This window comes from Calliphora vicina, chromosome 4 (assembly GCF_958450345.1).
Source record: "Calliphora vicina chromosome 4, idCalVici1.1, whole genome shotgun sequence".
Lineage (NCBI taxonomy): Eukaryota > Metazoa > Arthropoda > Insecta > Diptera > Calliphoridae > Calliphora > Calliphora vicina.
Genome location: NC_088783.1, coordinates 84,706,952 through 84,724,710, shown reverse-complemented (window position 1 = coordinate 84,724,710; position 17,759 = coordinate 84,706,952). Strand labels below are relative to the sequence as shown.

The 17,759-nt window shown below is 34.6% G+C and overlaps 1 protein-coding gene across 1 annotated transcript in view; it reads left to right on the top strand.

Annotated features, from left to right (window-relative positions):
• LOC135958533 (uncharacterized) overlaps positions 1-17,545 on the top strand; it is a 67,671-nt gene extending 50,126 nt beyond the window's left edge. Inside the window, exons 5-9 of the mRNA XM_065509434.1 lie at positions 4,016-4,320; positions 4,438-4,835; positions 15,030-15,384; positions 15,456-16,715; positions 16,943-17,545. Coding sequence (XP_065365506.1) covers positions 4,016-4,320; positions 4,438-4,835; positions 15,030-15,384; positions 15,456-16,715; positions 16,943-17,419 — 2,795 coding nt within the window. The 3' untranslated portion in view covers positions 17,420-17,545. The remainder of the gene's footprint in view (positions 1-4,015; positions 4,321-4,437; positions 4,836-15,029; positions 15,385-15,455; positions 16,716-16,942) is intronic.
• The last annotated feature ends 214 nt before the right edge of the window (positions 17,546-17,759 follow it).

The following is a 17,759-nucleotide window of genomic DNA, read 5'->3' as shown; positions in this document are numbered from 1 at the left end:
GGATACCGAGATATCTCACATGGCTCTGTTCTGGGATTTTGATATTATTTATCTGTATGGAAGGGCAACTTTCTCGTCTTAAAGTAAATGTGACGTGAATACATTTTGTTGCATTGACCTTAATTTTCCATTTGTCCAGCCATTTTTCCAAATCGCTGATGTGATACTGGAGTTGTTCAGAAGCTATTACGGGGTTTTCATGTGTACTTAAAAAAGCGGTATCATCCGCAAATGTAGATGTGTGAGTCAGTGCGCTCGTAGGCATATCTGCAGTATATAAAATATATAGGAACGGCCCTAGAATACTTCCCTGTGGTACACCAGCGGATATTTTTCGACGTGTTGAGATCACATCCTTTGATCTGATTTGGAAAGATCTTACTTGTATGTAATTTTTAAGCAGTTTATGTACGTTCGCAGGTAGTAATCTAGTAATTTTGTGTATTAGTCCATCGTGCCAGACTTTATCGAAGGCTTGAGATATGTCAATAAATAATGCGGAGCAATACTTCTTGCTCTTGAAGGTTTTCCGAATAAGTGTAGTTATCCGATGTACCTGTTCGATAGTACTATGTTTCCTTCTGAAACCAAATTGATGGTCAGGAATGATGCAATTTTTAATTTTTGAACTATTTTTATTTTTAACTATTTCTTCGGCAAAGTTTCTTGGTATGACTAGGGTTTTTATCCCGGGAATTCCCGGTACAAACTTCCCGGGAATTTTGTAAATTTTTCCATAACAAAATAGCATCAAAAATTTATTAAATGATAAAATTTTTCTCCAATTCAAATCTAGTACAAAAAGGCTTAATAGTGCATTTACACCGAAGCGAAATCTAGTACATATGAGATTTCGAGCCAAATCTAGTTATTTTGACGAGATTTCCCATACAAAATGAAATCTTCTTCGTGACTAGATTTTGGGGAAATCTCCTCAAATCTACTCAGTACCAAGTGATGCAACTGTGAATTTCTTCATAACGGACTAAAAAATACAGCACTGTACAAGTAAAATTTGACAGATACAAATAAAAAAATAATATAAAAAGTGAGGAACAATTTTAGCGTTTGATAAATATTTTCAATGGATGCAAATATGAATAAAAGTTAAATTTATAAATTATAATACTAAAAATTTACTTATTTACTGCGGGTTTTGTTAGTCAGCTGTTTTTGTTATTAAATGAAATCTTGCTAAATGTCAGAAAACAGCGGTGTAAACGGTATAGATTTTGAACAAGATTTCAATTAAAATCCACTAGATTTCGCCTCGGTGTAAATGCACTATAAGACAATTTTTCCAATTAATTTTGTAAATGATTTGATTTAACAAAAATTTAATCATTCAAAGTTTGAATAAATTCTGCTATTAATTAACTTTAAAATTAATTCAGTTTATACAAAGACTTTGGAATGAATCTAAAAAATTCAATATTAGGAATGGATTTATGAAATTACGAATTAAGCTCAAATTTTATTAATTAATTTGAAGCTCTGATATTTAATAATTATAACACTAAGTTTTTATATGAAATTTGACTATAATATTCCTAATTTACAATATCATTATATATTTCGGGAATAGCCGGGTACCCGGGAATGTAGAAAAAAATTTCCCGATTCCCGGGAATCAAAAAAGGTCGGGAAATTAAAAACCCTAGGTATGACTCATAGAACTTGTAACGCTATGAGCATTTGTCGCAAAATATTGATAAGTTTATGATTTCTACAATATTATTTTGCAATGTATCGTCAATTCTAGGATATATCGCCTAAAAATTCGAAATATTTTTTTTTCACATACTCTTTGGACAACATTACAAAAACTTGTGATTTTTTTTCGCTTTTTCTCTTTTTGAAAACTCTAAAAAAAAACACAAAACTATGTAATTTTAAATGACTATTAGAGTTTTACTTTACCCGCACTTTTTCATTCCCCGGGAAATCGGTATTAATATTGAAATGGGAATTCCCGCCTAGAACAAAAAATTATTCAATCGTTAAAAATCCAATACAAATATAATATAAAGAGATAAACTGACACTTTTCTAATTTTGGTTATATACAAACCTGTCATCATTTGTCATTTGTATCGGAATGGCTTCAATTTCCATTTGATTATGCGCAACCTTCGTTATATTCCAATTAATTCTGTCAATTCGCAAAAACTAAATATTTTTTTTGTTTTTAAATTTAAATTTGCAATGTTTTGCCAAGTAAGAGCTATATTCAGCTATGCCGAATCTTATTACCCTTAACCAAATTATACTTCAAAATAAAAATTTTAAATATTTTTAGGTAAACTAAATTTATTTTTTTTCCAAAGTAGTTTCTTCAGTTTTTGGAAAAAAAAATTTCGAATTGTTTTTTTTAAATTTTTAACAAAAATTTTTTTTTTTAAAATTAATAAATTCAAAAAGATTTTTGTTCCAAAAATTGAAAAATCAACTATGTAAAAAAAAATTTTTTTTACATAAAAATATTTAACATTTTTAGTTTTTGAAGTATAATTTGGTGAAGGGTATATAAGATTCGGCACAGACGAATATAGCTCTCTTACTTGTTTAAATTGAAATACTCTTTTCGGAACTTTTAACGTAAAATATCGTTTTCATTTAGGCTATTCTGAATTAAAATAAAAATCTAATTTCCAATTGATTTATCGGAATTTGAAACAAAAAAACTCATTTTCAACTGGTCATTTCTCAATTTAAAATGGAAAATTTAATTTTCAATTGTATTTGCTGAATTTAAATGTTGAAAATGGTGTAGACATTTGTCATGTTTATGAACAATTTGCTATTTTGTAAGAGAATGTAATTTATTAGTTCTACTTATTTGCGTGTGAAATGCATGAGCTTCCAGGTACAAATACATGTTTGCTGAGGAGGTCACTGCAATTATTGTGACCTCTTCTGTAGACATGCATGTATCAGGTAAATTATCGTACACAATTGCTTAGTTGCCTCATTGCATGAGTTTAAGTAGTAGTCATTCAGATAGACATCGACTCGTGGTGTTCCATATTCTACTACTGAGTTATTTTTTGCCTCTGTTTTATTTGCTTTTGTTCATTGCCGTTGTTATTGTTGTTGAATGCTTTCATATGCATCACTGGCACCAACAATAATGACACTATCACCAATATCCACCATCACCACAAATGTTGTCTGTTGTTGGTTTGGTTAATGTTTTTTTTCGTTTTGTATGTATGTAACTTTTCATTGCTGCTCATTAATATTGCGGTCTCGCGTAAAACTCGTGCTACTACTTAACACCAATACAACAATCAACAAAAATCTATCAAACATCCATTTAACCAACCAACCCACTGTACTCGATGAAACACCATCATCATCACCACCACCACAACAACAACAACAAAACGACGATAACGATAAATAAATGAACAAACAAACAATGAATTAAATCGATATTCTTATTCAACTACTCCACTGTACTCTGCTCCTCCTCTCTTAATGTCTCCTCGTGCGTCGACTCTTTTGTAAACAATTAATCAACCAATCAATGATGTTCGTTCCACTGTGCAATGAATCAATCTACTTAAAACTTTACTTGACGTTTTTTTTGTCTATTACACGCATATATTTGGGAACTGTGACTGTTTACTTGTGTTTGTGTGTGCGTGTGTGTTAACATATAAATACACTTACACATCATCTGTGTGTGTATTGACTGAGTATCGAAACTTTAATATTTTTCTCGAAATAAAACAAATTTTCTAAATATGCAACATCAACTAACTCTCACCACCATTTTGCTAAAAATAACTGTAAATGTAACTAATGTTGTGTGTGTGTGTCACTCTAACTGTAACATTTATTATTATGTATGTGTGTGTGTGTATGTGTAACTAATATGGCGCCCCATGTTTGTGCATCAGTCCAAAATAGAAGGGATTCAAGTAAACAAAACAAAAATAAATTTATTACTGTACAAAAAACAAACAATCAGAGATACGTTGTTGAAACAATAACTATGACTACCACTACAGTGTCAGAAAGGCGTATTGTACGTGAGGCCACAGAGGATTTGGCAACCAACGCAGCGGGTTCTCCGGCCACCACAGCGACAGCATCTGGATCAGCAGCATCCGCCACTGCATTGTCAGCAGGTGGTGATAGTGATTTATTGCCACCTGCATTGCCAGCCAAACCGGGAGCAATGTCCATCAACAATGATTCGTCAGACTCGGAGAAACCACCTCCCATACCACCAAAAGAATCCTCCTCACCCACTACCCAGATTAGCGGCATTTTAAAGGGTGGCAAACTATGGAAACAAGATTCCATTTCACAGGTAATTGAAATAGACACTTGAAAGAACAACTGCAACACCATCACATCAATTTAATTAAAATTCATCTTATTTTCAAATTTGTTTTGTTTTTCGTTTTATGCTTTTTGCGCTGGCCAGCAGTCTGATGACCAAAATAACACCACCTCCGAAGATGAGGCTGGTTCTACTTCGAATGGCACCATGAAACGTTCAGTGCGCTTTGTCACCGAAGAAGCTAGCAACGATGAAGTCGATGGCCAATCATCGAACGTAGATGAGGATAATCAAATTAACGAACTAATACCGATTAAAAAGCATTCAACCCTCTTTAAAAATGCTTTGCGGCCCAATTCGGCTGTACAACAGCTGTTTCCTAGTACGGCATCGCATCAAACTCTCACCTCGGAGGCATTACGTGCTTTTGATGAGTCTAAACGAGCTGGTTGTTTGGTGTCGACACTACCTGGCAGTGCTGGTGATTCGGATACACTAAGACGCAGCATGGAAAGAAATATTTTGAGACGTTCATTAATTAAGTAAGTATTAAATATAAACATACACATATTAATAATGGCTACATAACAGCTGCAAATGTAAATGAAAACTTGAATAATTAGTTACGTATTTCGTTTAATGTTTTAAAAAAAATAAACAGTCTAGACAAGTTTAATAGTTTAATTGCAATGTGACGTGGAAAACATTTTTATGAGACAATTGAATTGGGTACATTAACAACATGAAATCCTGTTAGGGTTCTAAAAATACATGGTTTCATAGAATCAGTTAGCATCAGGTTATTACATCCTCCAACCAACGTAATAATATCTGAGTAGCCGGAGATTATGAAACATTTTTCGATATACTCAGACCGTGGTTCTTTCTCGAAAATTTTTAACAATTAGTTCAGCATTTTATGCTACTGATATAGTTACGATTAGAGATGGGAAATGGGTAAATACCCAATTGGTAAATACCAGGTAAAATGGGTAAATTGGGTAAAAATGGGTAAATACCCGGGTATTTACCCAAAAGCTGGGTATAAACTATGTTGTTGCAACATAACATTATGTACTGGTAATCACTGTCACTGTCGCTGAATTACCCATAGTCAGTTTCACTCCGAAAATAATTAAAAGATGAATAAGTAGTAGATTGGGAGATACTAGTTGAAGTGGAAGGTGCTTCCTCAAAGGAATTAGCAGAGTTGATGATTTCTTCCTCAGCCGGTATAACGTTTAGAGAAGTATCCTTTACGACAGTATGTCCTTGTTGACGAGATTCCAATTATGTGCTATAACATACTTTTCCGGTGTTATCTGCAGTTAATCTGTTTCGTGTTTTGAGTGTATGAAAATTTGAGTGCTGAATGAGCGTTCTGTGGCAGCTGAAGTACATGGAGGAGTCAATATATGAACCGCGATTCGGCTTAATTCTGTGGACGCGCATATACTTTTCCACCATGTCGAAGGAGATATTTCTTCTATACAGCTCTACAAAAAATGTTTAGACCACAAATCCTCTCTAGCAGCTTAGTTCGCTAGATCCGCCCCTGTATTTATGTTCAAATTAGTACACACGTATTGTTGAAAACAATAAAACAAATGAGTAATTTAAATAATGTTTTAGCTGATTGACAACCAGATATTGCAACATGTAGCATTACAAGCTTTTTATAAATACCCAAATAAATTCCCAAAAAAGGTATTTACTTGGTATTTACCCGGTATTTACCCGGTATTTACCCAATGTATGGGTAAATACCGGGTAGAATCCCATCTCTAGTTACGATATCTACAGCTTATCTGAAGACAGATACGATTAGAGAAGAAAGACGTACAATCAACCAAGAAGTAACAGCCTTGGTTAACATTTGACCACCTCTAACATTGGTGGCCAAAATGAATAATATATAATGTCCTGATTATAGTTGTTTTACTTCTCTCCGGCTTAGATCGCTACGGCTGACTTCGATGTTCAGTTACCGACACCATGTGTGTGACGGTCTACTCTTCGTGTTCTACCCTGTAGGTTTCAGTCAATGGACATTTTAGCTGTGTCAATCCAGCGCCATTTGCGGTTAAATATATCAATATGGACTGGATTACTGATTTATTTACTCAAAAAAGCGTAACCACTTTTATTAGCATAAATTTGTTTGACATGTTTACTCTTACAAGTGTTTTGTAAGATCAAATAGCATCAAATAAAATATTTTTTTTTTTTTTTTTATTTTCATATTTATTATAATTAAAATTACAACAAATCTTAAAGCTAAAAGCACTAGCAACAATGGCTATCGGCTTAGAATTTATTAATTAGGTGTGTTCTTAAACTAGGATATTTACATATTAAGATAATTAGACTAGGTATTACAAGATTAAATATGGTTATGTAAAGAAAGTTTTTTTAAAAATTCAAAGACTCTGTTAATGTTGTTATTGGATGGACATTTTAATAAATCGACAATGTTAGAGGATTTGCAAATGGATACACGTAAGTTGGTTAAGACCGGGCAGTCAACTAAGATGTGAAAAACTGTTAAAGGTGAGGAGTTACAGAAGGTGCATACTGGTTGTGCAGTTTTGTTCATCAAATGTTGGTGGGTCAGTCGTGTATGTGTTAGACGTAGCCTTGTGAAACATTTATTTTGTAAGCAGTTGGTTGATGTTGGTAGAAATATAGGTTGTTTTGTAGGATTGACGATTTTGTATGGGTGATTGTATTTGTTCCATTTGCGTTCTAAAGACATATTAAGTTTTGTGGTAGCACATCTGTTTAAAAATTGTTTACATTTAGGTACAAATAAGTATGTGGGTTGCAGGTATACTGACTTTGCAGCTAGGTCTGCTGCCTCATTGCCTGTGATACCGATGTGGCTTGGAATCCATAGTAGCTTAATCTTATTTTTCATTTTTATTATTTGCTGTTGTATAGAAATAATTAATTCATTTTTATTATTTTGATTTAAAGTAGCGTCAAATACCGAACGGCTATCTGTGCAGATAATATATTTACTACAGGAGTTTTCGCCTAGCTTTAAGGCTTCAATTATTGCTATGGCTTCAGCTTCAAATATAGTTGTTACTTGGGGTAATATTCCCGCTTTTTGCGTAATTCCAGCTTCATCAGTTATGGCAAAACCTACATGATTCGTAGTCTTGGATCCGTCTGTGAAAATGAAGTGCCAGTTGTTCTTGCTGTATTTGCTGAACAATTCTTTGAATAACGATCTGAAGATTAAAGGAGATGTATTGTCTTTGTTGAAGCTTTGTAGGTCTTTTAAAAAATTGTTGGTTTCTAGCATCCACGGAGGATGAAATTCCAACGGTGGTGAATAATCACTTATATTGAGCTTTTTTGCAGTTTTAATAATGTTGCATAGAGTTGATGGGTACTTAAGCGTTGTTTTTCTCTTTTTAAACAATTTAACATGTTTGAGAAGAAGTGATGAGTTGGGGCAACTAATTTTGTGCAGTAGACGGTGTAAAAGTTTGTTGGCATGAACACGGAGAGGTTCAAAGCCACCTTCTGCTTGCATGTTTCTGATCGGGGTCGTACGAAATGCCCTCAGACTGGTTCTAATGGCTGCGTTTAGGATATTTTCCACTGTTTTAAATGTTGTTTTGGTAGTCTTATTGTAAATGACTAAACCATAATCAATTTTTGACAATATAATGGCTTTCACTAATCTTAGCAAACTGTTTGTATGCATTTGGCTCTTAGTTGATGATAAGTACTTAATAATGTTTAATCTACTAGTTAAATCTTTTTTTAAATAATTACAATGATTCTTAAAGTTATATTTATAATCAATATTAAGACCTAGAATTTTACAATGGTTTACATTTTTAATAGAAAAATTGTTGAAAATGATGTTTATTTCATTACAGTTACGTTTACTGCAGACATGCAGATGATTTGTTTTTTCAAACGAAATATCTGCACCTGAAGTTGTTGACCAATTGTTAATTTTAAGTAAAATTTCCTGAAATATTTGTGCAATTTTGTCATTTTTCTGTTCATTTGCTATAATATAGAGATCATCAGCATAAATGCAGTGGTCGACTCTTTTATCTATGTTTAGAAGACGACTTAAGTCGTCGAAGGCAATGATAAATAAAGTTACCGATAGCGGAGATCCTTGTGGAATGCCGTTATCAAGGGGGAATATATTTGAAAACGTATCATTGACACGAACAGAAAAATTTTCTATTAGTAAGGAAAGATTTAATGAAATTAAACATTTTTGGTCCAATTGCCCATTTTGATAGTTTCTGGAGTACAACGTGAATTCCTATTCTGTCAAATGCTTTAATAAAGTCAATGGAGAGTATAGAGGTGTGTTTTTTGGTTGATCGATTTTTGCATATTATATGGTCAAGGTATAAAAGGGCATCAGTGGTGCTAAGACCAGGTTGGAAGCCAGTTTGGTTAGGTGACAAGAGTTTGTGTTTCTTGATAAACCACATTAGACGCCGAGAAATCATTTTTTCAAGTAGTTTAGCAATGCATGGGAGTAGAGAGATAGGTCGATATGAATCTATATTGTCTATTGGTTTGTTACTTTTGTGTATAGTAATCACCGAGGCTGTTTTAAAAAATTGGGGGATTATCCCCGAATCAAATATATTGTTATACAGGTTTAAAATTCGATATTTGAAGAAATCTGGTACCATTTTGATCATAGGATAGGATATTTTATCCAGCCCTGGGGTTTTTCCTTTGGATGTTTTTAAGCTGTATGTTAATTCCTGAATTTTGAAAGGTAACTCTATATCTATAGATCGAGAGGAACGTGATGTTGTAGCTAAAGAAGAAAGTATTTCTGATTTCTTGGATTTAAAAGAATTGGAAAAATTGGAGTCTTTGGATGCGTCGGACCAATATTTGGCAAAAATTTCAGATATTTCGTTGGCTGCCGTTATAATGTTACTATTAAAAGAAATAGATGAAATGGTATGGGGAATATAGTTTCCTGTTAATTTTCTTATATTTTGCCACAGAGTTGCTGAAGATGCTGTTGGATTTAGGTTGTTTGTAAACTCTTCAAATGAATTAATTTTTGCTAGTTTTTTTGCCCGGTTAAAAATAGCGTTATTTTTCTTGTAAATTAAAAGGTTATCTGTAGACATATTACGACGAAATTCTCTCCAAGAATCCTGTTTTTTATTTCTAAGCAGTTGGAGGTCATGGGACCACCAAGGAACGGTTTTTGTCCTTTTCCTATTAGATGATATAGGGATGCTTTCGTTTGCGGAAAGCTTAATTATTTTCCTTATGGAGGCAGCCTCTCTATTCACGTTGAGGGAAGTATTAAAATTTTGATTAAATTGACGAATTTTGTTTTGGTAAGCGTCCCAATTGGCCTTTTTGGTGTTAAATTTAGGTACCTTTGCCTGAAGCTGTTGGGAGTTGGTTTGAACTTGTGTCATAATAGGAAAATGGTCACTATTATGAAGATTATCTATAACTTGCCATCTACACATTGGGATTATTGATAGAGATGCAATTGTGAGATCAATATGAGAAAAAGTACTGTGAGTACTAAAATGTGTTGGGGACCCGTCGTTAAGAACCGAAAGATTTGAGTTTATTAGGAAATTTTCAATCGCTGTGCCTTTATTGTTTGAATTTGGGGATCCCCATACAGGGCTCCAAGCATTAAAGTCACCAGTTATTATAACTGGTGTGTTTGTGTTCGCAATAATGTTCGATAAGTCAGATATGGGTAACGGGTCAATTGGAGGGGAATAAAAAGAAAAAATTGCAAAAGATATGCTAGTTTTTATTTGAAGGCCAACTAGGTTTAGTGAGGGGTTGGTGTTTATTTCAGTATGCGGTATGTTTTTTTTTATGAGTATGGCTGTGCCCTGTTTGGAAGTCAAATTGGGATTGAAAAAATACCCAAAATACTCCCTGGGTATAAACGAAGTAAAGCCGTTTCTACATTTCGTTTCTTGCAAACATATTATGTCAGGTTTTCTTTCCGATATTAATATTTGTAGGTCAGTGTAGTTATTAGTAAATCCTCGGATATTCCACTGCAGAATATTTATAACCATATGAAATTAAGAGAATTATATATGTAAGTATGTATTGATTATTGATTTTGTTGATTGCCTTTTACTTTTAAAGAGATTTATGGCAATTAATCTGACGATGCATCATCGTCAGTTGTCATAAATTGTATTTGTTCTACGGGAGTTACTGAGTTAGAACTGCTCTCTGAGAGATCAATTGATTTTAGTGGAGATAAATATATGTTTTTGTTGGTAGCTAAATTACAAGAGAATAGTGGTTTGTTTGTTGTTGGATCGGATTGTTTGTCATTTGTTTGCACTTTGTTTATTGTTGATTTTTGTTCGTTTATTGTGGAATTTTGTTTTATTTTATCGATTGTTTTATTAAACTCAGTAGTGAGATTTTTTATATGCGTTGAGCGTAAAGTGGAGAGGTTTTCTGTTGGTTTTTCAATTATTTGTATATTAGAGTTATGGGATAAAATGTTAGTTGTTGTTTTTGAATTGGTAGAGGTAGAAATGGTGTTATTGGCGGTAACTGCGGAGTAGGAGGTGGATGAAACTAAGGTATTTGATTTTTCTTTGTGAATTGTAATAGCATCACGCAATGAACATTTTTGTGTTGTTTTTATTTTGAGAATCTCTTTTTGTTGGATGAACTTTTTACATTGGTTTGATGATGCGGGGTGGTCTTCTGCACAATTTGCACAAAATACACGAGTACAATCGTTTGGGGAATGGGGGGGAAGGTTGCAGTTAACACACGATGGAGAGTTTTTACACCGTTTCATTGTATGCCCTAGCATTTGACAGTTTTTACATCTCATTGGATTTGGAATGTATTCCCGCACTTTTACTTTGTACCATGATATGTTAATTGATTCTGGGAGATGGTATAAGTCAAATGTTAAAAGAATTACTCCTGAAGGAATTTTTTTTCCCTCTACCAATTTTTCGTATTTGTAAATATCGACTATACCCTGAGAATTCAGTTCCTCTATGATTTCTTTTGAAGGGATTTTCGAGAGAAATGGTGCAAAAATGGTTCCTTTGGTAAAATTTAGTTGTTCGTGTAGTTTACAAACAATAGGACATATACCAAACAATTCTTTAGCTGAAAGAAACTTATTAGCTGTTAATTTATCTTTGACTAACAAGAGTAAATTGCCATCTCTTAATTGAGTGATGGACACAATCTCTTTACTTATAAGGTGTAGTGCTCTATGAATAGCGAAACAGGAGTAATCAGATAAAGGTTTTTTGTCATCTAATGCAGCAACAACTATGTATTTTGGATTGTAGGTTTTTGGGGCTAGTGGGGGAAGAGAGGGAAAGTCAATAGGAGACTCTCCTCTATTTCTCTTTTTTCGTTTGCTTTGGGGACTGCGGTCGGCTAGCAAAGCAAACCGGTTATCCCCTAAGAGGGGGGGCCCAGGGGCCATTATGAATACTTAACACGATGAAAACAAAGAATTTAACTTTATAATTAAGCACTTGTTAAGATAAAAGAAATAACAATTGATTTTTGTTTTTATTATTTAAAAGAAATGCACTGATCGCGATGCGCTTAAACAATTCACAGAAAATATAGGAGTGTACTCGTTGAATGCTAGTCGGAGACTGTCAAATAAAATAAAACAAATATTTTTGTTTTGAATAGTCGTAAGTAAAAGGAGTTTTTGAAATAAATAAATAAACGAATTAAAATATACGTCTTTTTCGTCAAATATTTGCCATGTGTGAACCTACCTTTAGAACAGTGTTGCCAGAGGTAGCTTGGAAAAAGTTACAACTTTTCTCATTAAAAGTTTCATTTTTCATAAAATGTTACATTTACAAATTTTCCCGAATAAATACTATAGGCCTCATTAGTCTTTACTTTCCGTTCCGTTCTGGGTTTTACTTAGTTATTCTGTGACAAAATATATAATTTTTCTTTTCTTTTAATACATAATTCCTCTTTAAAACACACTATTTATGCCAGGTAACTAGGCATTCCCAAAATAAAAAGAAGACGTCTCGTTGTTTCCAAATTTATATTCAATTTTAGATTTTTCTTTATTTGAAAAGCCGATGTCACTTACAATTACACAATTTTTGTTTTCAACTGGTTCGTACGGAACATGTACAAAAGAGAAACAGCTGATTCGGAACATAACAGAACGTAAAGACTAATTCAGCCTTTATTCATAAACAATTTTTAAATTTAAACAACGTTTTAAAATCAAATTTTGTATGGAAATTTTGCTTTAAAACATTGTTTAAATTTAAATTTTTTTTATGAATATGGGGGTATATATTTATAGGTTTAATAAAATATAACTAACAATAATAATTTTTTCCGAATTACCTCATTCGATATCGAGTAAAACTTATGGTAATTTTTCATATTCGAGGTTATGGCAAGAAATATAGTAAATTTTATTATAAATCGTTTGAAAGTGCTAGAGTGTATGAAAGGAACTCCAAATATAGTTTTGTTATGCCGATGTTTAAACAATCAATTCTCCGAGACAGTAGGGATTTTCAGCGAAAATATTCCTTTAAATTGTGTTGCTCTAGAGTTCCGCCTACACTTGCTTTAAATGAAAACTATCTTAAAATTGTATGGTTGTCTAATTCAAAGAAATGTTGGTATTTTGAAATTTATATAACATTTTGGAGTTTCAACAAAAATATGCCGCGATATTTCTCATCATACCTCAATTTGATGCGTGTAATTTATTAATTCCAAAAATATTTCATAATTCTATATTTTTGATTTTAGTTTGACAGCGTTTTTCATATTAAAACAAATGTGAAGGTTTTGGTACAGAAATTGATTAAAAATTTTAGAAAACCAAATAATTACAATCACATTATTTTCGTTTTACTTTTTCTGAAGAATTAACTCCACTTTCGATCGGAATGGAATTCTGTGACAGGCCTGATTAATTACATACGATATTTTCCGCAGACTTCTTCAAGTTTCTAAAAACAGAGTTACAATTGTTGTATCTGGCGAAATAATTCAAATGCTCAAAATTGGATATTAGACAGCTCAAGAGTACATTACAATGATCTTTCGCATTTCCAGAGTCTGTCTCAAAATGATATAAACCTAGTTGGTAATAAATTACAAATAAATCACACTATTGTTTTAGAAACATCCGTGGCATGAATTTAAAGTACTAATAAAAATGTTGACTAGTTTTTATACCCTACACCACTATGGTGGTAAAAAACCTTAAGTATAACCTTAAGTATACCAATCGACTTAGAATTACTTTCTGAGTCGATCAAACTTGTACATATTATTTTTTCGGCCCAAGGACCAATCCTATTGAAACTGGCTGAAATCGGTCAACTATTTCACATAGCCCCCATACAAATGTCCTTCCGAAATTGGACTTTATCGGTCATAAATGTTTAATTTATATACGTATCTCCACAAATTCCGCTTCAAATAAGCTTTATATATACAGAATTCATGTCACCAAATTTTGTTACGATCGTTCCATAATTAGTCATAGCTCCCATATAGACCCATTTCCGAAAATCACTTTAACGAGCATAAATCGCTTAAAAATGTTGGTATACACACAAAATTCAACATAGTTAACTTTAATATAGACATAAATCACACGACCTAATTTCATGGTGATCGGTCCATAATTGGTTATAGCTCCCATATAAGGCCCACTTCCGAAAATCAGTAAAAAATATAAATTATTGAAATTTTAAAAGAAAAAAGTTTTTGCTCTTTTACATAGTGTAGGGTATTATATGGTCGGGCTTGACCGACCATACTTTCTTACTTGTTCATATTGTACTTTATTTAGACGCATGTCTGAAAAGTTACGAAAATAAGGTCCAAACAAAAAGATTACACATGCTACGTAGAGGGTTTAAATGTTACGAAAAATGTAACAAATGTAACCAAACGGCACCACTGCTTTATAATCTCTTTCTGAGTCGATTAAACGATGTCCGTCCGACCTTCTGGCTGTCCATGTAAACCTTTCGATAAAATTTGGTACCTAGCCCCCATACAAATGTCCTCCCGAAATTGGACTTTATTCGTAATAAATGTTTAATTCATATATGTATCTATACAAATTTCACTCTAAATAATTTTTATATATGTATACAGAAATTATGTCACCAAATTTTGTGATGATCCCATATTGACCCGCTTCCGAAAATCACTTAAACGACCATAAATCTCTGAAAATGTTTGGTATACACATAAAATTCAACAAAAATAACTATAATGTAGTTCATGATGATTGGTCCATAATTACTCATAGCTCCCATATAAGGCCCGCTTCCGAAAATCGCTTTAACGAGCAAAAATCTCTTAAAAATTTTGGTATACACATACAATTCAACACAAATAACTTTCATATAGATATAAATAACATGACCTAAGTTCATGGCGATCGGTCCATGATTAGTCATAGCTCAAATATAATGCACTCTTCCGAAAATAAATTATAAGAAAAATCGGGCTTGACCGACCACTTGTTTTTACTTGTTTTTTTTTTGGCAATTTTTCAATTAATTTTGAAAATGATTAAAAATAAAAACCAATTGAATATGAACTAAATAACATTTTAATTCTATTTGGATGGTATTGTTAGCCTATTCTTAAAACAAACGTTCATTCACAAACAGTTAAAAAGATAGTATCTCATTAAAACTCATTACATTTTCATACTTATTTTCTAGGAAAAAGGCCGTTAAATCGGATATATCATTGGAAGATCGTATCAAACAACTTACATGTGGCATTGATGAGGATAACGATGAGTCGGCACTAGAAAATGGTGATGACGATAATAACAAAATTGAAGACAATGCCGAACTATCGCATCGCGATAGCCCGGCTGGTGAAGAAAATCCACAGAAATTCACTGCTAATGGCAACAATAGTGACAAGAGTTTCTCGCCCAACTCTTCGGTCTCAAGTTCATCGAGCGGTTCATCGGCTTATAAGAAAATAACGGAGATTTTCAATCGTGAAAAGAAGAATCAGGAGAAAATTATGGAAATGGAAGAGAATCCTATCGTTATAATACCTCAGGTATTACTTCACACATACAAGAAAGATGGAAAGATTAGAATTTATTTATTTTGTATTTTGTTTAATTCTAGGAATGTCGTTGTCCTGCTGCTCCTGATTTAGGTATGGGTGTTCAGGTGCCTGTTGTGCATACACAAATTCATCGTACTCCTCCCCGACAAACGGAACCAAAACGTCAATTCCTTTCCACCTTGGCGCCTCTGACTGCATGTGTGGCTGGTAATAAGGATGACTTGTCTTCATATTACACATTGGCTGCTGCTCATCACAACCAGGCTGCACAGAATGCCCATGCGGCTGAATACAATTTAGCCGCTATGATGGCTGGTGAACAAAATTCTACAGGAATCTCACAAAGTACGGGTGATGAGGTACGAAAAGTAGCTCCAGATGTTATCGCTGGCACACCGGGACAAGAGCAACAAGATGAACTGGCCGCTTTTGCCCAGCAAGAAGCCAATCGTACGGAAAAAATCAAGAAACGTTATGGCAACGAACCAGCTAATGTCAAAGAGAACAACAAAGAAGTCAACTCGGACGATGACGAGGGCAATGACTACGGCTTTAATAAGCGTCCCTCTGTGCGGGGCATTAAACCGAAATTCAGTTCGACCAATGAAATTTTGCAACAAATGCAGGACCAACTTTCGCAACAGATGCCTAGTGTGGCACATTCCCAGCCTCTGCCACAACCCATGAAGAGCTATACCTTGCCCAAACAATCTAGTGCTAGTGCCATGACCAAGCAGTTGTCTCAACAACAGCCGTCTCCACAAAATGTTCCCCACCCAGTTGTGGCCACGTCACAGCAACAGCTGCCGCAACAACAGCAAATGTGCAATGCCGTTGCTCCTCCAGCGGCCATGCAAATGCCAGCCAATGCTGCCATTGCACAGCAGCAAACTGAGCAACGCACTTGGAGTTTCTACAGCGAAACTGGCGGAGCTGGTGAGCAACAACGTCTTCCCGTCGAAAGTTCAGCAGCCGCAATGCAACAGACCTACTATCAAACTCTACCGGCTGGTGCAATGTTCCGCCATACAATGATACATCAGCAGCACGGTCCCGAAGAAGCTATGCTCTATGCCCAGAACTGTCAGGCAATGGCCACAACCATTGAACCCCAGCCACATTACGGTCACTATGCCCGAAGCCCAACCCGTCGACCCGAATCCCCACCTCCACTACGCAATTATCATCAGACCATGGTACTGATTCCCTACAATGCCGAAACTTACTCACAATTCGCCGCCACCAACATGGATCCCAAAGTGGCTCACATACAGCGTCAGAATATTTTGGAATACCAACAGGTAGGCGAAATGACACAAGTAAGACCGAGATTTCAATTTTTCTAAATTTAATGTTTGTACTCGTATTTGTATTTGTGGTGATTGGTTGTAAAGTTAATTGTATATTGTTGTCGTTTGGAAACAGACGCCGATTTGAAACTCCCCCCAATGAGAGTTCGGTCGGTCCATGTTCTTGTTGTCTTTTCCAGTTTGTTTCCTTTTAAATCGCTCTAATCTGAAAAGTATTTGTTTTTCGAATAATTTAGGTAACACAACAAACTATACGTGTTCCGATTGGTTATGCTTTACCCGGCATGCAACTGCATGTTGTAGCGGGACGTGGACATGCCGCACAGTATGCGACAGCCGCTGCTGCTCAGACACACCATCATCAGCACCAACGTATCATGACACAACGCTACCAGTTTGCCCAAGAGGCAAGTATGGCGGGTTTCAGTGAACGAGGAGTGCCCGAAGGGGCAGCAGCTGTCTCACACAGCGATTGCTCAAGTAGTGGCATGGTATCACCAACCACTGGCCAACAAATGGCAATGCAGCAACAGCAGCAACAACAACACCAGCTACAACAAGGTGCTCAGATGGCTCAACAACAACAGCAGCAGCAGCAACAACAACAGCAGCAGATAAATTGTCAACAACAACAGCAGCAACCGCAACCTCAAACACAAAATAATATGCAGTCGGCAGCGCAGGGTTCCGTGTATTACGCCATGAATGTATGACCCACAGTTGATTAGTCTATGTCAACGGCGATTATAGTCGAACGCCGCCAATGCCAACGTGTAGAGATGTCCTCGACATCAGTACAATTGAGTACGCGGTAGAGTGAGATTAATTAAGAAATTAAACCAAAAAAACAAAAATCATCATCCCCCACCCTCCTCCTTTCTCGTCCCCTTCCAATAACCTCTCCACACCTGAATGAGAGCTGCCATTATGGAATTTTAGTAATGTACACAATAGATATGAAGTATTTTAAAATTGAATTGGCTAACAGATTGATTATTTTAATTATGTAACTAGAAGTGATGTGAAATGAATGAATGAATGATTGAATCAAAC